General features: G+C 40.8%; 2 protein-coding genes across 2 annotated transcripts; one reads left to right on the forward strand and one right to left on the reverse strand.

Annotated features, from left to right (window-relative positions):
- Positions 1-2621: 2621 nt before the first annotated feature.
- Positions 2622-4868, forward strand: map1lc3cl (microtubule-associated protein 1 light chain 3 gamma, like). The gene is made up of 4 exons (XM_067599454.1): positions 2622-2813; positions 2932-2987; positions 3153-3259; positions 3938-4868. The coding sequence occupies exons 1-4, from the start codon at positions 2756-2758 to the stop codon at positions 4125-4127; spliced, it is 411 nt and encodes a 136-aa protein (XP_067455555.1). The 5' UTR covers positions 2622-2755; the 3' UTR covers positions 4128-4868.
- Positions 4869-9776: 4908 nt separating this feature from the next.
- Positions 9777-26734, reverse strand: ehd1a (EH-domain containing 1a). The gene is made up of 6 exons (XM_067599455.1): positions 25957-26734; positions 19370-19467; positions 13706-13947; positions 12759-12929; positions 11290-11454; positions 9777-10962 (listed from the first exon to the last, which is right to left on the reverse strand). Exons 1-6 carry the CDS (start codon positions 26343-26345, stop codon positions 10429-10431), a joined length of 1599 nt encoding a protein of 532 aa, XP_067455556.1. The 5' UTR covers positions 26346-26734; the 3' UTR covers positions 9777-10428.
- Positions 26735-26911: the final 177 nt, after the last annotated feature.

The following is a 26911-nucleotide window of genomic DNA, read 5'->3' on the forward strand; positions in this document are numbered from 1 at the left end:
TTTTTCACAAATCTGCTGTAAAATGAACACAAGGCTCATGTTAATAATATACTGTATATAATATAATGTAATATAATATAATATAATATAATATAATATAATATAATATAATATAATATAATATAATATAATATAATATAATATAACCCTGTTACATCTAATACTGCCGTCACATGAGAAGAGGCATTGAAAACATTCTTGTGTCATGCTATTTGAACAGTACATGGTGCTGAAATTAAGTCTAATAAACCTACTAGAAGTTAATTATTAATGTATGAATTCTGACACTGTTTCAGTTTCACAACTTTTCAATCAGAACAGATTTGTTCTTCACAAAGACAAATAGCTGGCAGTTGAACAGAAACGGTGTGTTGATGCCATTTTTTTCAAAGGCAACAACAACAACAACAGACTTTCAGTCAACTATAAATGAAGCAGGCTACTGTTTACTGTGTGTTGACATCCAATAAAGTACGTCTGTGTCTGGAAGTGCAACACAGAACATACTGTACAACCACGTATGAGTCATTTTTAGCCAAATGAGTATTAAAATAAGCTGTTAGCCTTCACTTACTGATGGGAAAATGACCCTCAGACACAATCCTAAATACTGTTATAAAGCAATTATATTCTTAAATGAATTGAAATATATAAAGCATTTAGGGTTAACAGCCCTCTGATGAAAAAACTGGTCTGTGGTTGAAACTAATTGCTGACCTAAATAAAAGCATAAATTCATTTGAAAACAGAGAAGATCAGTCAAGTTTTCTCGACTAGTCTCATTCCTGGTGAAGCAGTGAGTGGAAATGCACATTCTGCACTGAAATGCATATCTGCATCTATCAGACAGGTGCAGCGCGCTGATGTCACCTTTCAACCAGCAGAGGGTGATCTTCTCCCTCTGGCTACATGTCTCCTCAGGCTGATGGGTCCCAGACTTTGACCTCACTGTAGGCCCTCTTTAAAGAGCAGGAAGTGGTCCAAATATGAGTCAAACTATAAATAAACCCAGTTTCCAGTTTACTGGCAAATAAGAAATATAGTTCAATAAACTACTGCTTCCAAAATGACCTAAAAGTTGAATAATCTCCAAAACATTTTCAACAGAAACTCAACATTATAACCTTCCTCAATGTATAATTTGTTGTGGGATGTTGTATTGGACTGCAATAGTTTTAGCTATAGGTGTAGGTAATAAACTGGCAACTGAGTGCATAGAGCACGCAGGAAAAGAAACACCAACTCTAGAGCCCTTACTCTATTATTTGCTTACACAAGAAATAATAAAGCAGCAAAATCTGTCGTACATGTTGTTAAAATGCTTCACATCAAAATATAATCATTTAAATGCTGTTGAAATAACAGTTTTATGTAAGAGAGACAAAAAAATACATCAACTTTTCAACCAAATTTAATCCAGTTGATAAAACAATCTCACCTCAAGGTCCATGTCATTTGCAGGCCTTCCTGGAGCTTTTGACTATGTCACATGATCTTCATCAGCAGATGGAGTTTGCTCAGTTCCTCTCTGACACTGAGTCTATAAAGTGCTGAGAAAAAAAAGGAAATTTGAAAATCTAGAAAGACAGCTGAGCAAACTACATCTGCTGAGGAAGATCATAAGATACGATCAAAAGCTTCAGAACAGATAATAAATGGACCTTGAGGTTCAGAAATGAACTTCAAACCTCACTTGAACCTCAAATTTAGTCCCGTTTGAATTTTACATTTGGTGATTTGACACCAAATCAATACTTACTGGGCTCAGTGCCACAAAATCTTTTTATTTCTGGACGTCACGCAAATAGAAAAAAAATTATTGGAAATACGTTAATAGCAGATGAATAAATGAGAGTAGACAGATCAATCACTGCATGGAAAACAGGGAAATGTATGCTGTGCTGAAGATGACGTCTCTTTGTGGAATTAACTTGCACAATAAACAAGAAAAGGAAAGAAACAACCTGACCATCCCAGACAAACAAAACTAGATGTTTTCCTGATTTCTGGTTTTTATTTTCTGTTTTTATGTCGAGCTGAGAGCAACAGTTACATAAGTTCTGACACGACACACAATCCAGTCGGTGTCATTACTGATCATGATCATCATGAGTCATCAGTGATATAACAACAGAGTAACGAAGTGGACGTGATGTTCCGCTGTAATGTGGCCGGCATGGAGATGGATCAGACAGTGAGGTCAAAGGTCAGGAGTTAACAGTTGGTAGAATTCAGAGCTTTTAGATCTCATGATGAAGATGGGACCGGGTTTGTTAGTGTGAGAATCATGAATGTCATGTGTTGTTTATGCTCTTCACATGGCGTCCTGCCCTCATTACACCTCTTTTTTTTTCATGCCTGTGCTCCGTTGTGCGCTTGTGTACGTGACAGCAGCACCAATATCACAAGTGGATGTGAGAATACTCTGTGAGATAACCAGTATGTGTGAATGTGGTTTGAACCAGAGAGGAGGGCAAGAGCGCACACACACATACACACACACACACACACACACACACACAGATGGATCCACACGCTGCCCACCGGGACCAGGAGTGTGTCTTTGTTTGCTGGTGTCACATTTCGACTCCTCCCTGCTCCAGTTCCTATAAAGCATCAGCGGTCACAGCAGCTCATTGGGGTTTGCAAACTTCCACCCGAGGGGACGTCAGTGTCAGCCCGGGCAAGACCACCACCGCTGCCACCGCCTCCATCACCTCAGGTCTCTGCAAGCCGACCCAGATAAGCCACAAACATGGCTCCTTTTGAGAAATCCATGGAGATGATGCCCTTCAAGCAGAGGAAATGCCTCGGTAAGTCACATTTACAGTTGCTGCATCTACTTTTGTCAAAATATTAACCTTAAAATATGAAGATGCTGGTTTCAAAAGCCAATTAAAACATCTGAAAATGTGTCTTCCATCTCTCTAGAAACAAGAAAAGATGAAGTGTGCAGCATTCGGTCCAAATTCCCCAACAAGTTGCCGGTGAGTGATCTATCTATCTATCTATCTATCTATCTATCTATCTATCTATCTATCTATCTATCTATCTATCTATCTATCTATTTATCTATCTATCTATCTATCTCATCTATCTCTTTAAAGATGTTTCATACCACCAGCTGATTGCAGATTTGTTTTTGTGTTCAGGTGATTGTCGAACGCTACATCCGTGAGAAGACCCTCCCCCTGCTGGACAAGACAAAGTTCCTGGTTCCCTTCGAGCTCACCTTGGGTCAGTTCCTCTGCCTGCTCAGGTAAATAACGAGGATGATGATGAATGACTCATTTCTCAAACCCTTCGAGAGCTCCTTCCTCAACAGTTGTTTCTCCTCGAGGCTATCAGACTTGCTTCACCTCTTTCTTCTTCTATCCTATTATTTCCGCTCCTGTCTCACTCTCAGGGGTGATTTGGGGCCCCCAGGCAAACGCTGTCTTGCTTTAGTTTCACCCTTCCTCTAATTGGGATTGTTGGTTTTGGCAGTGGTAGAAGAAGTACTCAAAACTATTAAAACCACGCAGTTAAAATACTGTCAAAGTCCTGCAGTTAAAGTTCTACTTAACAGTGAAGAGTGAAAGAGAGGTTATTATTAGCACAATGCACTTAAATTTACATAACGTCTGTTCAGGGTGGAGCTTTTAATTCTTATATAATGCTGGATAGTTTAATCAATAATCATGTATCATATTTTATTTGTTATATTTTGTGAGTAATATCTGAAGTGAAGTTTTTAAGTGCTTTGGGGGCCTTTTGTAAGTTATTTTGGGGAACAGTGAGTTAGAATAATAACATAATTCAACATTTTTCATATCTAAACATCATAATAAATCTATAGTTGTTTGGGGCCCTTCTAGTTGGAGCCCCAGGCAGTTGCCTCCCTTGTCTAATGTTAAAGTCCGCCCCTGCTCACTCTCTGTCTTTCCTTTCTTCGTAGAAATAAGATCGACCTGGACTCGACACAGGCTTTGTTTCTCCTGGTGGCGGAGAAGAGCATGTCCTGTATGTCCTCCAGCATGGGGGAGGTCTATTCCCGCTACAGAGACCTTGACGGTTTCCTCTACATCACCTATGCCTCACAGGAGATGTTCGGGGCGCCTCAACCAGCAGCCAGGCCACCCTGCTGAGCCTGAAGCAGATAAAACGAACTGAAACACAACCAACACTGGAACAGATGATCGCCAAAACTGAACTGAGCCGTCTGTTGTTGTCCAGTTTTTTAGCGTCAAACGTCCAATCAGCCTACCTCATGAACCTCTTTGGACTTTTAAACAATGCAGGTCATTCCATCCCTCCTCTTTATGGCTTAAACACTTCAATCTTCAATCTTCAATCACAACAGACTGTGGTGGGCAAAGAGTCACTTGATGAAGTCTTTGTTTAGGACTGATTCATTTTTTTTTACTCTGTTAGGAGATATGAAAAGAAAAAGTATTGATTTATGTACAAGCCAATACATGTTTTGGAGTTTTTTTAAAATTCAGGTAACTGCTTTTGCCTGTTTTATCTCCTCACAAGTCAAAAAATATATTACTTCATCAGAAACGCTGTGCTTCAGTGCAGAAAAACAGTGTTCACATTGTTCACGACCTTGAACCACCACCTTCATCTTACAAAAACAGGTTCAACGTCTTTCTGGTAATCAGACTCTTCGTAGCACTTATCTCCCCCTTCCTCCTCCTCTGCTGTCTTTGATTGCCTCTTCATCCTTGTCTTCCCTCAAAAATGTGAAATTGTGCTCCGGACTCATCACCACAGGGGATTATTGAGGTACTCGGTGAAAACCTGGATGTAAGGTGTATGCGGCTCTGATGTGTTTTCTGTAACCAGATGTCAGTATGCAAAAAAATAAATTCTTGTCCTTTTAACTGATTGACTTTGTCTCATATTTTCATGTTTTTATAGGCAACAATATACTGAAATATTAAGTTACAAGGATGGCTGATCATGTTACTTTTGTGCCAATTTACATGATTTTTAATACAAGTTTTATGTTTTTGCTTTATTTGATTTATTTCTCTCAAATGTCAACTGCTGAGGTAGAAGATTTGAACAGTTTGATGCCTCATATTGAGTTAAAACATCAAAATTGTTATAAGTAGATATTGTTTCATAACATTTAAGGGCTTTTGGGTGGATTAGGATCCACTATATTAACAGCAGTTGAAGCCATGGGTGATTTCCTTGTGTACTTGTACACACACACACACATACAGGCGTCCCATTCCTCACCTGCCTCTGAGAAGCGGCACTCCCTACACATGACTGCGTTATATAAGCCCGACCCAGTCAACTATCTGCAGGGGTCAGTGTGTCAGAGGGCTGGAATAATTATTTTTAGACATGGAGGAGACAAAACACTGAGAGAGGGAGAGTAGGGGGTTGAAGGGGGGGGGGTACAGATGAAAAACAAGGTTTGACGTGAGAGGCGCTTATAGAGGTCAGGTTAGGACTTTTTTATGGAACAGGGTAACAATGACATTGTTACTTTAGCTGACCTTGTTTTTTTTTGATGTGGGAGTTATTTTTTATTTCTTAAATTATGTTGATGTGTTTTTGGATTTCAGGATTGTATTGTTCAGTTTTTATGTTGAATGTTTTGTGCTTTGTCATGTCTTTTATCATCTTAGGACCATGTTGGAAATAAGTGTTTCCACTTTAACATGTTATCTTTTGGATCTGATAATCCATCCATCAATCAATCAATCAAAGAAGCAGAAAAACAAGGAGAAGCCGCTTGCGCTCTATAAACATTAGAAAAGAGGAAGGAAGAGGGACCGAGAGACAGGAGGAAGACAGTGACGTGCTGACGGAGGAAGACAGGAAAAAGGAAACCATGTAAAGGAGAGATATACAGTGGGGGAGAGGGACAGCTATCTAAACACACAGTGAGCAGAGACTCGGGGACATACAGTCCCGCTGCCGCTCACTTCACACCAGCGTGGACATTCCAGCAGCTCTCTGTCGATATATTATCATACCAGAACAAGAGCAACCCTGAAGCCAGCTGTAAATTATCTGTTTTTAACACACAGGACTTTTCTGAGGGAAGTGCCAGTTAGTCTCTACTTAACAGCAGTGGAATGTAAAGTACATTTAGTCAGTGGTGGAAGAAGTATTCACATCTTTTTCAAGTTACAGTACTGCGTTCAAAAATATAGAAGTATTAGCAAAAAAAACAAAACAAAAAAACTATCAAAACTAATGTTTTAGCCAATGGAGGTGGAACTATTTTTTTGTTTCTTACATTCTTGGGTTGGGTAGTTTAATTAATAACAATGCATAATATTTTATGAGCTCATCATATGTTTTGTATGTCAAATATTAATGTGTAATTAATATCAAATAATCACATATCAATACTGGGCTAACTAGTATGTCAGATGAATGTGTTGGGGTGTAAATTAGGCTACAATATTTCCAACTGAAAGTATTTTACTGGAGTATTTGTAAAGTACTTGGAAATAGTACTCTAGTAGGCTACTGGAGTAGACTAGTAGTGCTCTAGTACTTTACTAGTAGCCTGCTTTACTAGAGTACTTTACTAGTACTATTTTATTTTCGAGGTTTGTACTACACGTTCATCAAAATAGGTACAGTACTGGTATGTGTACGCTGCCCTCATGCATGCTGCTCTCTGATTATTGTGAGAATGTGATAGTTGGTTTATAAGCAATAAAGCCTCTTAAGTACAATCATATGACCAGATAATGACCGAAACCAAGCAAATATTCTTTAACTTGCTCTCGTAGCTTATGATTAATAAAAGAAATGTTTTAAGATGCCCTTCAGACATGCTTTAAGATGTATATAAAATACTCTCAATAATAATCTGTCTGATAAAAAAAGTTCACAAAAAAGTTCAATTATGTTGTTAAAATCTTTAAAATGACATCTACGTCTTCTCCCTCATTAAAAATCCAGAATCTATAAAAATATGCAAATATATTTCATTTCAGAAGTTTAACTGCTGGACACAAGATGTCCCCTACTTTACTGTAAGTTCATTCTCAGTGTTTGTGCACTGGACGCTTCAGGTTTCCACATCACACTTGTGTGAGTTGCTTATTGAACCAGGATTGGCTTCAAAAATAGTTGTGATGTCACAAATCCTGCTCATAGGCCCGACCCTTAAAATCAGATTTTCACTGAGCTCAAAGAAACGTTCCACTTTCAGCAGATGAATGTGAAAACAGCCCTCTAGCATCACACTCTGCACATACATCATTCTGCACAGTGAAGCTCAAACATCCATCCGAAGGAACAAGAAGAAAAACACATTTTTAAGTGAAGGTGGATTTTAACTAAACTTGTAATGTGTTTGAAATACCTACAGTATGTGGTTTGTACAACACTGACAATCAAATGAGTTTGATAGAAATATGCTTGGACATTCATTATCCTATAAAAAAAAATATTTTACTGGAAACCTGCCTGGCTCTGAGGTTGCTAAGCAACCAGAGGAGCCACCAGCCAAGAAATAGTCCCTCATGTACTGTTATCCCTCATAAAACCACAACTTGTAGTTTTTACACATTTATTTTTATGTTTTTGTACATATTAAACAAACAAGATATAACATGTTATATAGTGAACTTCAGAGGTGCTGGACAGTACTGACTGTTAGCTAAGCTAAGCTAACTGACTGCTAGCTGTAGCCTTGAATTGAACAGATATGAAAGTTGTGGTTTTCATCTCATATAACTCTCATATAACTCTTGGCAAGAATGCAAATACACATATTTCCCAAAATGTTATTGCTTTAAGTACAATCCTGAAATATTGAACGCTTTATTGTTTCTTTAGATCCCCAGAAGTTGTTACCTTGGCAACAACTAGTCTTCCTGAGGTCCATATTAGAAAATGAGATGTATAATCAGCGAATGTTTTCACTTACACCACATACATAAACACACAGCACACAAATAAATCATTGACAATAAAACCTAATAATAATAAATCTCAATTAATTTGCAGAACCACATTGCAAAGAAATAAGAATATTAATTTTGTTTATTTATGTGGTAGCCTGTATTCAAAAATAACCTCTTTATTACAACTCTCTAAATACATTTTATCCACATCTCGGAAATACAAACTGATTGTATTTCATCTGACTGATGTCAGATATAGCTCTATAACATTTATTCTTCATTGCATTTAATCTTTGATTGAGGCAGCATAATGTCATCTTTTGAAACTATCATATATCCAAACAAAATAAATAAACTACAGCTTTAATTGCATTATTTCCATTCACAGAGTCACAAGTAAACATGACTTTTTAGGTTGTGAACCTTTACCTTAAGGGTTCACAACCTAAAAAGTTTCTATGTTCTGCTGCTGCTTGGCGAGGACACTGTAAAGGACATTTTTAATGAGAGTGAGGCTCTTTTCTGGTTTTATTGTCATTATAATTTCATCATTATTTGCAGCACCTCCAATTTTCAACAGCACAGATGAAAGCAGAGGGAAATATGGTTTAAATTAAATATAAAGAATCTATGCAGCCCTTTTTTATTGATGCAACCTGAGTCACAATGTCCACAGTGAGCAGTAGATGAGTGGACTGTGGCTGCAGAATAAAACATCTGGAGAAAATAAAAAGACAAAAGAAAGGACACAACCTGTCTGTCCAAACACAATACTTGTAATAACTTATCAAGACACAAGAGAGCGCCTCTGGACTCTATCAAAGATGAAATCTCCTGCCACTGTGGTAAAAAAAAAACAGCTGATGAGGATCATGTGTATCTGACTGTGACTGATTATATAGTGAGTCAGTACACAGAATGTCAATGAGTCTCCACGCGGGTTTGTTGTGTGTGTCGATGAGGGAGAGATGCATGACTGTGAGAAAATAAAATTAAAAATAACACTGGGTGTTTTTGAGGGTAGATTTGTTTCCTTCGCAGCCTCATCTGTGACTCACTGATCCCAAAGATTTTCAAAACAACCAGGTGATGTGTTGTGATGCATGTAAATATGTAAACACGCCTGTATAGACATGTTGAAATATGTCGTAAGAGGATATTTACATAGGTCTTGGCAATAAATTGATAAGCTGGTTGCCATTGGTAACCAGGTTCACCTTCAAATCTTGTATGTCTTCAACTGCTGAGCTGCATCTGCATTTTGGTTTCTTTACCTACATCCTATTTGACTCATACAAAGAGTCAGACTGGTTCAGTTCACATGATGTTACAGGTTTACGAGGTGAATGTAAAGCGAAGTTGCCAGTTTCATCTTTACTCTTTACTTCCATATGAAGGAGCTTCCTGTCTTTCTGTTGAGGATTTGTGTGTCAGTACTGAATTTTCTAGCTTTGTAAATTGTCTCCATGTGTCGTCTGAATGTCTCCAGAGAATGTCACAAGTTTCGGCCTCCATCACGTACAGTTTATCCAGACGAAGGAGACTCATTTCAAATGGCCTTATGTGTCCTGAGGCAAAGCTGACAGTGACTCTCTCTGGCCTACAGAGGGCAGCACATAACATTGAAACTATCAAAATGAAGACATTTCAAAGTATAGTATGTCAGTTTCTGGATGACCTCTAGGTGACTCAGCCCTTGGTTTGACCCTCAATGACAAATGACTACATATAAAAAGCACAAAACCATGATTCAGTGTAGATTTATTGAATAGCTACTATTTATTTTTATTTAAGTTTTTCCATATTGTATTTAACAGACTTTCTCTTGTCAGCCAAACATCAGATAATCCAACATTATTTTTTTGGGTGGAAAGTTTCAATAAAAATCCACATAACCAGGAGTCGGATAGTAGAGTGTTTCCTTTTTATTTATCTGGCAAAATAATAAAAAGGGAAGCATTTGGAAAGAGTCAAAGTTAACAGTCAGTCAGGAAATACAAAAATATAGATGAGACTATTCTAACTGCTGTTTTTGATTTATTTCCTCTCTCTCTCTCTCCAAATGAAAAAAAAACTATATTTCTTTGGATCAACACATAATAATATGGACTGTATACTTATAAGACATCTTTTACACAGGATGCACAAATCCATGTTCAAACCCCCGTCATGCAACCTCCAACTACCCCAAAGTAATCAGTTCATGATCCAGTAATGTCCTTTCATCTGTTGGCAAATCACCCTCCCTCCCCTCCCCCCATTTATTTCTAATAGATACCTGAATATTTATCCCCTAATGCACAAAGATCAAACCGTCCTCCCTCCCTAGCCCCCAAAACCCTCCAGTCTCTCTCTGGTGAAAAAGGTCACAGCGATTCCTCCTCACGGTGTGTCAGGAAGCCCGTAGAATCACAGCTTGTTCGAGGATGATGCTGTTCATGCTTGTTGTTGGACTTTTTGTCTGGAGAGTCCGAAACATGTAGCAAAGCGTTGACGCGGCTGGCTCCCGAGGCTCCTCCTCCTCCTCCTCCTCCTCCTCCTCCTCTCCGCACGTCTACTCCTGGATCACTGTCCCGCGCTTGGATGGGGGCACCAGGTGCTCGGGCAGCGTCGGCGGCAGCTCATGGCCCTCCAGCTTCACCTTGATCAGGTGGTTGGCAAGGGCGAACTCCTCGTCGTCGAGGAGCCCGTCTTTATCCACGTCTGCCAGCTTCCAGATCTTTCCCAGGACCGTGTTGGGCAGCTTGGACTTCAGCATCTCCTTCTTGGCTGCTGCGCCGGACACTTTGCCGTTGATGGGAGAGAGCGTGTAGAAGATCTCGTCGTATGAAGGCTTGTCGCGGCCCACCACCCACTCCAGCTCGTCGATGCCTTCGCTGGCCCCCTCGCCGTAGCCGTGGCCGAAGGGACCGCTCATGGTTCCCTCAAAGGCTCCACCCTTGACGGACTGGCTGGGCATGGCGGCCTCCTCCTGGCGCACCATGGCCATGAGGCGGGCGATGTCGTTGGCGAGCATGTCCTCCACCGTCTCCAGCAGCTTGGGCTTCAGTGCTGCGAACTTGGAGAAGTCCTGGCCATTCAGCAGCTCCTGAAGGGAAGGGTTGAGAAAAAAAACAGGAATTGGTGATAGAAATAGATCAGTCTTCAATGGCTACCAATGGGAGTAGCATACAAGAAGCAGGATTTCCTGACAAACCAGGAAAAATAAATCTCATCCCCGTCCTGGCCCATCCTGGAGGGCAAGGGCCGGAAAGAAAGGCAAAGATGTGAAGAGAGTGAAGGTCGGAAGGTCATTCTACTCTGAACCATTTATATAAGAAGCCAAAAATATCATATCATGATGGAGATCTGCAGAACATTTGGACAGTAAATCACTGTCTTGTTATATCCCTAATGGTTTTTTTTTCACTCTCACCTGCATCTTGGCGAGGTTAGGGAAGTCTCCAGGTGAGATCTGGTGCTCCTTCTCGATCCGGTGGTAGATCTCTCCCAGGTTGGCTATCAGCTCCTTCTTCTTGGATTCCTTTCCAAACATACTCGGCATCTCCTTTTTCAGAGAGCTGATAATGTAGGCCTGCACCTGGAGAACATATTCAAAACAGGACAGATACGTTCAGGAGCTGTGGGAGTTGAATTGATTATATTTTTATAATTTTGTACTTTTTATTTCTCCATAGAAAAGTTTGGAGGGTACTGTCCCCCTCCACTCAAAAGTGTATTTTTGTTCTTGTTCCTTCAGTTGGTTGTTTGAGCTTCACTGTGCAAAATGACGTATGTGCAGAGTTTGACACTAGGAGGCCGTTTTCACAGTCATCTGCTGAAGGGGGAAAGTTCCTCTGTGCTCACCATTAATCTGAGTTCAATACGAGCAGGATTTGTGACATTACAACTAGTTTGGACGCTAATCGTGGTCCAACATGCAACTTACTCGCTGAAAATGAACTTTAAAGTGACATAAGAGATATCTTGTGCACAGAAGTTAAATTTTTTTAAATATTTAAATATTTAAATATTTTTAAATGCCTTAAATATTTCTGGAGCAGATCTTTAAAGTTGGGAATTTATGGCAAAATACATACAGAGAAAATAGAAGTAAATCTAATTCCTCTTCTCTGCTTCTAAGTATTATAAGGCTGCTGATTTGTCAGATTGATATAATAACCAGACACACTTTTGGTCTCACTTCTCTTTGGTGGTTAGTTCTGAAATTAAATATCAACAAGATGGAATCGTTTGACATCGAGTTAGATCCTCATAAACGTCTTGCCCAAGCAAAAAAGGCAGGCCGCGACTTAAACGAGAGGCAGTTGAGAGCATGTGACAGTCACGGATAGGGAAGAGAAAATATTATACAGCAGGTGTTACACTGTCGGGAGCAACACAGGGTGATCCTGGAAAGCGAGCAGCATGAATTCCCCAAGGCAGCAGTGGGGAGAGAGAGAATTTTCCCAGCAAATACTGAACTGTAGATGTTGTCCAGTAAAAACATGCCGATAAAATCATAAAGTCTATTAAAAGAAAACATTGAAAAATACTCTCAGTGAACTGGCTACGATACAAATAAGATATGAATCCCACTGATAAGGTGGACAGAATACTAATATTTTATTATATCAGTTATTTTACTTTTTGGTGATTTCCTGAAACATATTTAAACTTCAAATGAATTCAGATTAAGGCAGTTTTATTCTTTTCTCCTTGTGGAGAAAAGCAGATTATCTGTACATGACTGCTACGTCAAGTCTGGGCCACTCGTGAATTTTTGTTCGTACGTTGGAGAAAAAAAAACGAGTGAACGCAACAAATGAGATCACTTGAACTTCCCGCTTAAGAGTCTGTTCATGGGAGAGGTCAGTTTACTATTCAGGCGTTGTTGATACTGACCTTAGCGAGGCGTGCTCGTTTGATGAGGTCATTGAGTTTGCGTAGAGCTGCGTTACGTGGCAATGACTGGATGTCTAAGAACAGATCCTGTTCCTCTGCCTCAAACAGCTTCCTGTTGTCTGGGACCAGAAGGGGCTGAGCCCAGAATGACCCGATGTAGACGCGCACCACCTGGAATAAGATTTACAAAGATTAATCTCCATTACTGCCCACACCCACATGAGAGTCTTTCACAGGTCACACACACACACACATGATGACACTGCAATCTGGTTCAAATGAATAAACAGACATTGAAATACGTTTGTGTTACTCAAAACAGACACACAGGATGCGTGACATAATATTACAGGACACTGAGGTTGTAGGTGAAGCAACAAATTAAAAAAAAAAAAAAAAAAGAGTTCTGTGCTTTACATCCTGTCCAACGGTTTAACAATACAATGCACTCTCAAAGTCAATAAATTATTCTCTACATGATCCAAAGGTTTCTCTGGGATTGGTTTATGAATATGGCCCTGGATCAAACATTAACCAAACAGTAAAGGAACAATCATAAGACAGGAGGGGTCACATGATATCAGGTAGTACATGGGATTTGAGATACATGCTTCACTTTCATTACACAGTTTTAACACCATTTTCTCCCTGAGTGTTGTTTCCGAGCTGAAAACTTTGGCAGAAATAATCTTAAAAATGTCACTGCTTGATTACTGTGTTCCTGGAAAAAGTTGTCAGTCCAGATCGATCCAAGATGGCCACAGTTTCCCTCAAAACATTAACAGGCTGTGACACCTCCAGTGACCTCGAGTGGTTCATTATAACCAACTGAAGAAGGCAAGTCATAGCCGTCAGTGCACAAATGTACATCTAAAATATATCTGTGGAAAAAGAAACCAAGTAAAAATCACACATTAACCCATTTTAAATGTAAAAGGAGTTTTTACCTCAGGTGTGTTGATGATTTTGCCCAGAGACCACATCAGAGCTCCGTACACCCTCATCAGCTGCTGAGTACTGATCTGGTCGGCCTTGTTCAGCACCACACGCATTTTGTCCTCATGGTTCTTGAGAGCGCGGATCACCTCGGAGAACTCGTCCGAGATGTCCAGCTTGTGGGCATCAAACAGCAGGATGATACGGTCCACGCGCTCGGCGAACCACTCCAGCACCGCGGCAAAGTCGTAACCTAGAGATGAGAGAAAAAAAGAGAGAAAAGGAGAGTTCAGTTGTTGTGTGTTACAGTTGATTCACTGGATTTTTCCACACTCTGAACTGACTGAGTCTTTTATGTATCTAGGCTGAAAAACAACCTGTCTGACATTGGTGACATTCCTAAACTCTGAGATAGCTACTCTACTGTGAGGGTATGACACAAAGTTATATCTGTATCTATTTAGCAAAAATGTCTCTTTGGATTTAGTTACAACTTAGTACAGTAGGAGAGCATCAACGTGTTCAACTGTTACAGTCCTCATGTGTATCTGTAAACGTTTTTTTTAAATAAAAGTAAGTCTAAACTGAGTAAAAAAATGTAAAGTTGGGCTGAAGTTTGTATGAGGAAGAAAATAAGAAGTGAGAAAGCTACTGACAAAAATCTGGAGAGCTCTTGTTGCCATTTTGCAAACACATGTGAGGCATCTAACTTAAGCTCAAGAGTTTCTCCGTCTACTGTTGAGTCGAGCGAGATGCGATGAATACTTCTGCTAAATATTCATATCTAGTCGGAGCACATTATCTCAGCATTTCCAAATAATAGATTTGTATCCATTTACATCTGTATTACTTAGTATACTCACTGACAGTTAGTTATTTTCTGATTTTCCACTCATGTCAGTATGAAAGTACATCTCACATTTTCCACTGAGTACACCAGGCACAATGTGTGTGCAGAAAATCTCCTGACAAAGAGCCCAATGGCTCCAATCAGTCAATAAATTGTGTTGCCGCAGGTTTAATTGTGGGTTCTACGTCCATATTCCAAGTCGTGTTGATCCAATAATGTTTAGATAAGCGCTTTGAAGAGGCAGGGCTTTATTCCATCTGGTTATCTATTAACTAGCTTTACTGAGATAGAGTGAGAGCTGCATAGAAGTAGAGACTGTTTAAACCTCTTGACAGTCTGACTTGTCAATCCACAGCATGTATTAACCTCAGGAATGAAATAGCCTCTATCTATTCACCACTCTCTTGCCCTAAGATGAAACATGTACTTGTCTGTAACAAAACATTGGAAAAAAAGGAACCAAGAGTTGATAATGTTATGCAGTGTCATTTTAACACTATAAAGTCAAGTTCCCTCAGCGCAGAAACTTACTGTACTATCACTTCCTTTGGTTATTTGAGAAACAAGGGGGGTAACTCCAATTGCACAAAACAAAACTTTTTCCTGAACTTTGCTTTGCCTCGAGGGGCTTGGGAGGGAGTGAGGGAGAGAATTATGGTTTTGATTAGCGAGTGTGTGTGTGTCATCTGATCAGAGAAGAATGCAGTTGCTCTAAAAGCTCATCTCGGCTGCCGCACAATCAGCGCCAGATCTGCTGCACATGCATTCCAACATGGCTGGCTTTTGTCTGTGTCCGAGCACGTGTATACAAAAGAGAGACGGAGGGAGAGATATGGTGGTGGACAGATGGGAGAGAGAGAGAACGAGGGAATGAGACAGAGATATAGATAGACGGGAAGGGAGACAGGGGGACTGAGGCAGAGGGAGAGAGAAAGTGACTGAGCCATAGTGAAAGTAAGAGAGAAAACACACATGTAATAGAAGAAGAACATTGAAGATGGACACTGGAAAACACCCATGGCAAAAAAGGAGTGAGTGCGCATGACATTTGAAAGTAGAGAGGGATAAAAGGAGAATATTTTAAGTCCAAGATCCCCGTGGGAGTCAGCTGAGGACATTTGCTCATTCTGTCTACGGTCTTTTTTCAACACGTGTCGGGGAAAACTGACAGAGTGACAGCTGCTCGAGCCTCGACTTACTTATAGCCTGTATCAACAACTGCTGCGTCTCTAAACATATGCAAACATGCATACCAAGCCTTAAAATCATGCGCCAATCATAGATACAGAGCAGGGAAGTGGGCAGACCAGGCTGTGGAAGTATTTTTCTTGTTGAAAAAATTTAAATCTAATAATATTAGAAGGTACATTTTAATTTTCAATCTCCTGGATAATTAAAGCAGGTGTTTGACATTTTGGGAAATCAGTTTTCTTGCCGAGAGTTAGATGATGTCGCTAAATATGAAGCTAGAGCCAGCAGCTGGTTAGCTTAGCTTGCTACAAATCTGTAAACAGGGAGAAACAGCTAGCCTGGTTTTGTCTGAAGGCAACAAAATCTGCCAACCAGCACCTCTAAACTCACTAATTAACATGTTATATCTCATTCATTGAGTCTATACAAAAACTGAATTGTAAAACAAGTAATCCACCACATGACTCCCTATAAAACCACGACATGGAACATGGGACAGGGTCGTTTCTGTAGTGGCTCGTCAGCTCTGGAGTGGCTGCCGGACGCCATTAGACAGGCTGAGTCTGTCGATGCTTTTAAGATGCACCAACTTTTATTTTCTGACTTTTAATTGTGTTTAACCTGATTTTATCTTTATCTGATTCCTTGAGTTTTAAATTGTGTTTAAACTTGTTTCTATTTTTATCTTGCTTTATTTCTACATCATCTGTTATGCACATATATGTCTTATATATTATATACAGTATGTCTGTCTTTGTGAAGCACTTTGGTGTAAAACCTGTTTGCTTTTTAAAGTGCTTTATAAATGAAATAAACTTGAAAACTTAAAAACAAGATAAGTAAGAAGCTTAAGTACGCTGAGCTGGCAGCTGACGATGAACAACATGGCTGGAAAGCTAAGGTTCGTCCGGTGGAGGTTGGCATTCGTAGGTATGTCAACTACCAGGCTGCTTAAGGACATGGGAACCCGAGGCCAGGCCCAATGTCAAGCCATCAAAGCCGTCTCCGGTGCTGCTGAAAGGGCAAACCAGTGGCTCTGGATTAAGAGGAGAGACAACACCTGGGCTCCGAAATAACATCAAGAACGAGACGACCTCAAGGGTTGTGAGTCTCAGTACAGCACTGGGCCTCATCGCTGAACCCTCTGGAGGTGTAGGGGGTTCATCAGTGAAACGCTGAGGAAGGAGGACGCCCGCTTGAAAACCCTGAGATGTCATTATCCTTCCTATTCACAACAGCAAGGCCTCAAGGTACGTTCAATTAACAAGGGATTGTATCACCTAGTCCTAAATAGAACTATAACGTGTTAATTTGTGAGCTTTAGATGTGCTGGTTGATGGATTTTGTTACCTTTGGGTCGATCCAGGCTAGCTGTTTCCCCCCATTTCCAGTCTTTGTGCTAAAATAAGATAACAGGCTGCTGGCTGTAACTTCAAATTTACTGTAAAGACATCAATCTTCTTATCTAATTCTCGGTGAATAAGCGTATTTCGAAATATGTTGAAATATTCCTTTTAACATTACAAAATTTAAAAGTTCCACAATAATTTATAAGAAATTACTTTTTTCCCGTCAGCTAGATTTGCTGAATGGCATAAAACGTGTCAGCGCTCATGTTCATATCATCAGCAATCACTAAGGGAAAGACGGCGGCCAGTTCTGCAAAATCACAGTTTCATTGTAGTTTTTTGTGGTTCACAATGGAACAAACACTGCTGACCTCACCACAAATTATTGTGTAATCCAAGGATTATGCATTGAGTACTAAAAAGCCTGTACAACATTATTTCAATGAGTCAGAGACATTTGGGGCAAAGGTATTTTGGACGTGAGGTAGACCTGCAGTATCTCCAACAAACCTGAAGAAGTTCCATCAAACATTTCTGTCGCTTTGATGGTGAACATGAAACACTAACTGCTCAACCATCCTCCTCTTTCATGGAGTTAGAAAAATATGTGCGACACTGCTCCCCATTAAAAAACAGACATGTTTGGCATCTCACACAAGGCCCTTGTTAGCAGATGTTACAACACTGAGGTAAAGTCTGAAATAATACAGCCGTTTCCTGTAGCCTGGTACAGACCCGATATCTGCTCGTATTCGGAGTATGCGCAGGCATCCAGGCGCACACACCCGTCACACCTCAGCCGCACAATCCACTCGTTCTTGTTTATATATGACACAGTCAGTACAGTATGTCTGTGGGGTACAGTATTGTATCAGTGTTTATATAGAAACAGAGCAGAGGATAACGTCGGTGTTTCATTGTGTGTGTGTGTGTGCGTGAGAGAAGGAGGAGAGGTCGGTGCGTGTTGGAGAGTAAGAATGTGTAAGTATGTATGTATAGAAACAAAACTGTCTGAGGTGTGTGAGGCATCAGATTTTTATCTTCTGCTCCTCTCTTTGGACGGGGGGTCACCTCGACAAGCACCAGCCTCTTCATTCATACACAGACATACACACACACTTTTTTTTAAAATCCTTATCAGATGGCGCTAATTTTGGTTTGTATGTTTACAGTCGCTTCTTTGGCATTATCAGTCTCTTTGGAGTATTCTTCCGTCTCTCTTACTGCTGCTTCTTCTTTGCTATGTCTCACAGGAAACTGGACTCAATAAAAAGCAGACTGACTGTGTATCAGCTCTAGGGTGGTGGTGGTGGTGGTAGTGGTGGTGAGGGAGGAGGGCAGTCTTGGGAAACTCTCTTGCTAAGTTTGCCATTTTACTCCACTTCCTTTCCTTCGAGTACACAAACACTCTGCTGCTGTACGTACGCTTCCTCTTAAAAGGGGCTCAAACCAGGTACAAAAAGCAGAAGTTGTGTTCAGCTGTGTTCTTATCTTCTGCTTGTGTTCTGTAGGATCATCAAAAGTAAAAAGGAAAACCGTGTATGCTGCAATTCTGGAGTGACTCTGGAGGTCACAGCATTGTTGGAGCACGTGGAGAACAGATAAAAATATGAAGTGATTTATTCCCACAGGACGCAGGGAAATGACTCGGATATAAAGTGATAAATGATACAGCATAGGAAGAGAGGAGAGGGTGACAGAAACACTGATGAAGAGAATGAATATCTAAGAAACAAAACAGCTACATAAAAGAAAAGTTTCCATTTACTGTGGTTAATTTAAGCTTTTAATATAAACGCAGCTAGAGGCTGATCTGAAAACAGACAGACAGAAAAACAAAAATAGGGAGGGATGTCAAAGAAAACCACAGGTACAGAGACAGGAAATGAACTTCAAAGTGCTTTGTATCAGCTGCTTGCCTCTGTCAAGCTGTGAAGGCCTCCATCAGATTTACATGAGGTGTTTGGTAAGGCCTGAGGGCGTTAAAGAGTTAAATATGGGTTTGACAGCACCATGAGCGAGACTGCTGCAGTTGACTTTGTAGAGCACATGCCAAAGAGAAATACCAGAGAGAGGCTTAGAGGAAAGGAAGAGTATGTAGGTTATTAAGCATGTTTCCTTTTTCATTTTTGCACTTCCTGAAGGTCTATTTTGCATGTGTGCGAGGCTTTCTGTTTACATTATTTCAACGTTCTTGAGTGGAGGGTGTGCCTCTGTAAAACACTAGTAGTACTAGAGAGCAGTTGAGAGAGCGGGTACAGTTCAAGTGTCTGCGTCAGACAAACCTCTGCTTATCCTTTGTTTCTCCCCCGACAGGATTCCAGGAGTATCGATGATACTGATGCTCTCCAGGACCGGGTTAGGCATCTGGGCACACATGAACCTGCGAAGAAGGAGGAGGGGAAAGTACAGGACAGAGAGAGGACAAAGAGAAAGTAAAAGAGAAGACAAGGAGAGAGAGTGGATAGGGAGTGTGAGGTATAGAGATAGAGAGAGACAAAAAACCAGTTGGGTGAGAGTGTTTATACATAAGCTTGGCATTAAACAGATATTATTCTGGAGCTTTAAATAACAACCTCCTTGCTCTCCAGCACCAGCATTAGCTGCTGGAAAAGCTAAACAACTAAAGCACAAAGTAGCAGCAGTTGGCGTGAAGAGAAAAATTCTGGTTCAGGGTCGAGCCACTGCCCCTTTTACACAACTTCATGCAGTTAGAAATTGATGATATATACAGAATTATTTGGTGATATTAGGTTGGTTCTGAAAGTAAAAAGGGCTGCAACTAAAGGTTACTTTCATGATTGATTAATCTGTCATTTTCCCGATTAACTGATTAGTTGTTGGGTCTATAAAATGTCAGAAAATGGTGGAAAATGATGATCACTGTTTCCAAAACCCAAGATAACATCATCAAATGTCTTTTGTCCTGACCAAATGCTTTAAATCCTCACATTTGAGGAGTTGCAACCAGCAAATTTTCCTTAAAAAAAAAAACAACGAAAACTTTATTCTATTCAAAAAAGTTGCTAATTAATTTTCTGTCGACTAATCGATTAATCATTGCAGCTCTAGATTAATCTCAGATCTAGATCTATAAATATGTCAGAAAATAGTGAAAAATGACATCCATGGTGATGTCCAAAAAAAGTCCAAACATCAAAGATATTCACTAATGTCATCTAACACAAAGTAAGGCAGCTAATCCTCACAACTGAGAAGCTGGAGACAATGAGTATTTGGCATTTTTGCTTGCATAAATAACCAAAATGATCAATTAACTATCAAAATAGTTGCCAATTACGTTTCTCTTGATCAACTAATTAGTTAATTGACTAATTGTTTCCGCTATAGTTGAGACTTTCCACCCAGTATAGTTGCTTTGTTTTGTTTTGTTTTTCCTCCAACAGTCTGGCCGTAGGAAGCCTCCATTGATGTAAGAATGTTTGGGAAACACTGGGACAATACATTAAAATTCATGAATTGTAGGCCTGAGTCATTCCCATTGCAATGCAATTCAATGTACAATGGTCTCCTTTAATCCTGCTGGACACTGGGGTTTAAACTTTAAAGAGGAGTGTCGCTCTGCAATAGAAAGCGGGCCAAGACACACACTCACACAAACACAGACAGATATACACACTATTAAGAGTGAGAGGGTGAGTGGTTTTGCATAAACCCACGGCGTCCCACTCAGGACAAAGAAAGGGATTGTTAAGACACCCCACAGTTGAGAGTACTCCTTCTCGCTCTGCTGCCCTTTGGGTCAATCTGAACCGATACTCACAACATGAGCTCAGAGGCACCGGGTCATAAGACAGGGAGAACCTTGCTTTTACATTCCTGCGGCAACCACACTAAGGGCAGACACACACACACACACACACCGCAAACTCTAACAGAGGTCTCATACCACATGCAGGGGGGAAAAAGGAAAAATCCAAGGACAAAGAACAAGTCAAAGAAATATGAGAGAGGGGCTTCTTGCATAGAGATCCTATGTATGGTGTTACATTACAATAATACTGACAGCCAAAGATAACAAACATGCAGGTTTTTTTCCTAACTCTCATTCCTGGTGGCATACAGTATGATATCCAGTTGGAATTTTCTGGCTCAGGTTTTCCATTTAACTATCTATCCCAACAGTTTCCACACAGAGCTTGTAGGGGAAAAAAATGCACTGATGAACTCGAACTGGAATTCTTAGAAACAAGAGGACCCTACCAGGCACAGGGCCCTGGGAGCCCGGACATATCTGAGATCCTTTACTGGTAAATTATGTCTCGAGAAAGTGAGAAACCCATCAGCTGTGTTCAAAATCGCATACTAACGTACTGCCTACTACTACAATCAGTATGTACTGCATACTGCCTACTAAATGAATGATTAAATATGTCATTACCAGCAGTCTGTTCACATTGAAGGGTACTCAAGCAAGACATTCTTGTGGTGCAGTCACATGACTGTATCACATGACTGTCTGACCCAGCCAGTGGCTCCTCACATCTCCGAAAACGTAGCAGCAAATTTCCAAACAGGTGTTATTTGGATAAACTGACCAAATATTGGGAATATAAATGTTTACTTTCTTGCCTGAAAAAAATATTAAAACTTAATGAAATGACATATTAACAGCTTTTAGCCTTTGGTTCAGTCTGAAGTGACCAATCGCTAGTTTCAAGTCTTCTTCGATGCAGCATGATGTTCATTTGGTAAATTATGGTCCCATTTAACTTGAATTTGACGAGCTACATCTATGTGTTTTCAATTCATAAAAGTTAACTGTAACATTTTGGTCGCCTAAAAAAAAAGTCTTGTTCAGTGTTTGGTTGTACTAAAAGACCCTCTAAGGAGTCGGATGTTCGGTTTTTTCGGTTTGAACATTTTGTTTTAATGGTTTTAAGCCCGTTTTTTGCACATGAAAATTAGCATTAGCATTATCACAGTTAACCATAGACTTTAAATGCACTGTGCCAACCAAGCTAGAGTTAGGGTCAGCTCGACCCTCTTGTCCAAATATGATCACTTCTGGCTCCAAAAATTCAAGATGGCGAAGGTCAAGATGCCAAACTCAAGGCTTCAAAACGCGAGTCCACAAACCAATGGATGATGTCACAGTGGCTATGTCCATTATTTTTATAAAGTCTAGATAAGTGACACAATGCATTTTGGGGCAGTTGAGTCTGTCCATTAAGCTCACGCCATATACTCATTAACTCTGGCTAATCTAGTACACATACACAAAATCCACATACTTTGCAGCTGGAACACACTACATACTCAATTTGAAGTCATACTTATTATGAATAGTATGTTACTAAGTGATTCCAAACACAGACATCTTCTTTGTGAGGCTGCAGTCCCTGGCGTGAATGCCTCACTTAATATTCCACATCAGACCTATCCTTTGATTGGAAGTCTTCCTCTCTTGCCTCACTTCCTGACCTATGACCTTCACTCACATTGTAACCTCAACTTCCTGTGGAGAAGAGGAAACTGGGTTGGCCGGCACTTGCACTGGGGATGTGTACAGGGAGGTTACAACCATGTAACTTTTCCATGCTTGTTTCCTCTAAACTCTTGCTCCGTGTGTGCGAATAAATTATATATACCTATACATGTACACCTACACCTATATGTGTCCTTGTGTATCTGTTTGTCTGTATGGACAATATTATGTGCTCTTAAAGGCCGTGCAAGTGCCAGCCCCTATCTCAGTAAAGTGCAGAGTCAGTGTCCTTGAGCAGGACAGTGCAGGCCAGGGCGGGCCAGTGCGGAACCTCCACTTTGCTGACTCTGATTTTACTGAGTAATGGCTCACGGAGAGCACACAAACACACTGAGGCCCTCTGACTGCTGTGGCATTTCAACTAAAAAAAAAAAAGGAAGAGAGTGTGAAAATATGCAGTATGGAATGTTCTGGTTTATCTAGAGGTGGAAGAGAGACGCATTAAATTATCTTTATTTAGTTACATTTATAATCTAGGCCTCGGTACTAAACACTGCACAAGCAACCAGACGCAATTTGAAACTTCTACAAAAATGGCAAAAAGGAAAAACTGTAAGAACCGACAAGATATTAGCGTACGCCTTCTGCCAAATCCAAGATGAAATTGCAGGTGTGAGGATCACATGACACGACTTGTGTTTACTCTCCTCATAAATAAGTGGTTATACTAAAGGTAAGTCCTCTCTGAGCCTGGTAGTTAAAGGCTAATCTGCAGGTTGAATGACTATGGTTAAAGGGCTAATCACACTGAACCAGGCCCTGTGTTGGCATTTTCTTCTCTACCTCAATTAACACTCTGACCCTTGATAGCTCTTGACATCCACACCTATGAATATAAACACATTCAACAAACGCAGAGCTAAGAGCCAAACAAAATACTTTTGGCCCACTGAGAGGAAAGTGGAAAACTTGCCCAGTGCGAGCCAAAAACAGCCCTGGTCCAAATGCTCATCTGGGTCTGGTTCTTGACGAAAGTTTTATCGACTGTAGGCCTGCTCCCGGTATTGGGCCCACACACTTAATGAGGTCATGCACCTGTCACTCTCAAATATAGTGCATCTGTTATGTATGATCACGTGAGCTACAAAAGGCTTTCATTAGATGTCAAAACCAGTCAACCCTGATAATACTTGTGAGGCGAACATGCAGACCTGAGTTCAAAGACAACCACAAGTCCCATGATACCACAGGACTGCGTCCAACAGTTTGACAAATGATGCTAAAGTGGACAATGGCCTTTGTTGATGCACAATCTTATCTGGTTTCCCCTCAAGAACGTAATAAACTCCAGGGGTGGACTGTGAGGTCCAACAACCCCCACTCTTTAAAACTGAGATGCATTACTTCATTTTTCGGAGGTTGACTGATGTTTGGCAGAGGTTAGCACTCATGCGAGATAAAGTAAACACTCTGCATAATTGAGGGAAGGGATCGCAATGGATAATGGAAATAGGCCTATCTGGGGAAGTGTCAGCCTGAGTGTATTAGCCATGTGTTGTTTGTCCTAATACAGCATACGGCTGCAGGACCCCCGTGATAACCTGAAACTAATGACAGCTTAAGTTCATGACTGTGGGCAAGTAAATCATTTGTTTGTGTATTATTTGCCTATTTGACTGGCTGTTCCTGCGCAGGGTGACACCGTATTGGCACAGACAGAGAGAGGGATATTCCAACATCCTCTACAGGAAGTGACACCAATAACAAATAGGATGTGTTAGCCACCTGATGGCATCACGCATCCACATAGAGTGGACAGGATTAAGGATGTTCAAGATTTCCCTAAGCATCATCACGCTAGCTCTGACTCATAGCACCTTGCTTGCTCTGTCTCACCTTTCACTCTGGATTGGGAGGAGCTTGTTTCATACACTCATTGAAACGCTGCTAGTCGTCTCACTCTCCTTTTCACCTCTCTTTACCCTTCTCTATTTGTTTTCTTTCTGTGCTGTTTGTTTGTTTCACTTTCTCTTCCGACTTCATTCTACAAATTTCTATAATTTCCTAATTTCTGCCACTTCTGTCTTGCAATAATTACTAAAAGCCACACCTGAGCAATACTTGAGTCATCTGAGTTTTTTTTTTTTCCAAGAGCACTTTTTGCATCAGACTTTGACATCCGGGTCATCCTGAGTGAGTCATAAACACGCTGTGGGAGATATGCTGGAAGTTTCCTCAGAATATCTAAATCATCACGCAGACATACGGATTAAAATCCACTGAGATGAATGTCCTGACGCCCTACTATGACCTTAGTGAAACATCTGCTGACTCTTGCTACAAATATGTTACAATACTACAAGTAAAGCTGTATAAATCGATTAGTTGCTAACTATTAAATTAATCGCCAACTATTTTGATAATCAATTTATCATTTTGAGTCACCTTTTTTTTTTAAAAAAAAAAAAAGTCCAAAATCCAAATTCTCTGACTTTTGAGGACACCAGCTTCGGATTTGGGAAACTTCTCACCATTTTATGACATTTTATAGACCAAATGACTAATCTATGAATGGAGAAAGTAATCCACAGATTAATCAATCATGAAAATAATCTTTAGTTGCAGCCCTAACTACAAGAGCATAGGTGCAAAAACCTTTAACCTGTTTATAAGATTTCACAAGGCCCACTCACAGGTAGTGAACAAGGGAGTTGGCTTGTCAGCTGATGTGGTAACACTTATATGGCCAGGAGGTACAAAACTTATGGCACCCACATCCTAGGACAGGGCAAGGTCAGTGCTGTTGCCTGGCAACATAACTAAACAAGTATTTCTACGTTCAAGGGGCCAAACTGGGACAAAAAGGTCTGTCTAAAGTGACTCTGCCAGGTGTTCAGAGAGAGGAGGCTGAAGAAAGGAGGCACAGTATTCACTTGAGGGACCTGCTTCAAAGTGAAAGGAAAAGGACTTGTCTCATGGGCATAAGGTGTTGGGAAAGCACCCTCCTGTCCTTTGCTTCTAACATACACAGACTGGCTCTTCCACCTACCTATTGACACTAAACATCCGCATTCTCAGAGGATGATGAAAGGGGGGAAACTCACTAACTTGGTTTTTTTAACACAGCTGGGAAGATTATGCAACAGCACTCAATGCATTTACCTTTAAAAAAAAAAAGAAAAAGAAAGAGTGTGGTACGTGTAAGGGCTTGTACTGTATGGAGGTGGTTTAAACCATGGGTGGTGTGTTTTTATGACACGTTTCTTAACACACAAGCATGACATATAACCGTCTCATTCATACGTTAGTTAATAGCTTCAGTGCTCTAACTGCTCAGTCCCATTAATCCTGGTGAATTACATTTTTCACATTGCTCAGTCTAAGCTCTTTAGTGTGGTGTGGGCACTTGGCTCTGGGTTTTACCTGTTGAGAAAAGCGTTGCCAAAAGCGTTGAGTTTGCGGAAGGGCTTCTTAGGGTCGACAACCAGAGCGTTACCCGGTATCACCCCGTCCTGTTCACCGTGCATCACCGCGATGAAAGAGTCTGTAGTCGGCTCGGGGCCAATCCGCATACCGGGGAAATCCTGCTCCATGAGGTGCCGGATGAATGTGGTTTTCCCGGTGGAGTACTGCCCCACCAGTAGGACCATTGGCTTGTTGTCGAAGTCGGCATCTTCCAGTGCTGGGGAGTGGAAGTCGTGGAAGCGATACGTGTCCTCCAGCGGGAACAGTTTGGTCCGGTACAGCCGCCGCAGCCCCTCCGACACGTTTTGAAACAGCTCCGGGTCCTTCTTCAAGTTTTTTCTGAACATGATTTTTGCCCTTAGTTGACACCGGCTGTGTCAGTATCCCCCTTGAATAAGAAGTTTTTTTGGCTGAGTGGTGGTGGTGTGGATCCTCTCACACCGTCAGAGAGAAGAGTAGCTGCCCTGCCGTTAATGAAGCAATGGCTGGGCGAGGTCTTGGAAGTTTGTCCCACCTCCTCTTCGTTAGCTAGCCAGTCATTCGGGGAGGACTCCCTCTTCAGCTGACGTTGTCTTAATATTATATAGCCAGCTTCACTCTACCGTGAATACCGAGCTCTTGGCTGCTAGATATCGTCTAATGCTACACAATTACTGTATTAATTCAACCGTCACAACTCTTTAGCTGTTAGCTGACTCGCTTAGCACCCGGCTGTCAGTTGGTGACCCGGCGGCGGCTGTTTTTTTTCACCCTAGGATGGTGAAGTTAAGAATTGCCCTACTCTGCCTCTGATTGGCTTACCCTGATATCCTTACCCTATTTCTAACCAATCTCACCCCTCATGCCAAAATCTAACCAACCCCACCAACGATGGCATCGAGTACTAGCCAATCAAAAGCAGAGTAGGGCGGGT

This window comes from Thunnus thynnus, chromosome 9 (assembly GCF_963924715.1).
Source record: "Thunnus thynnus chromosome 9, fThuThy2.1, whole genome shotgun sequence".
NCBI lineage: Eukaryota > Metazoa > Chordata > Actinopteri > Scombriformes > Scombridae > Thunnus > Thunnus thynnus.

Excerpts from the sequence above, each read along its gene's own strand:
- map1lc3cl (XM_067599454.1), top strand. The coding sequence starts at position 2,756 with ATGGCTCCTTTTGAGAAATCCATGGAGATGATGCCCTTCAAGCAGAGG. Across the intron at positions 2,814-2,931 it reads CAAGCAGAGGAAATGCCTCG|AAACAAGAAAAGATGAAGTG; the intron begins GTAAGTCACATT and ends CCATCTCTCTAG. Across the intron at positions 3,260-3,937 it reads CAGTTCCTCTGCCTGCTCAG|AAATAAGATCGACCTGGACT; the intron begins GTAAATAACGAG and ends CTTTCTTCGTAG.
- ehd1a (XM_067599455.1), bottom strand. The coding sequence starts at position 26,345 with ATGTTCAGAAAAAACTTGAAGAAGGACCCGGAGCTGTTTCAAAACGTG. Across the intron at positions 11,455-12,758 it reads AACGAGCACGCCTCGCTAAG|GTGCAGGCCTACATTATCAG; the intron begins GTCAGTATCAAC and ends TATGTTCTCCAG. Across the intron at positions 10,963-11,289 it reads CTAACCTCGCCAAGATGCAG|GAGCTGCTGAATGGCCAGGA; the intron begins GTGAGAGTGAAA and ends CCTTCCCTTCAG.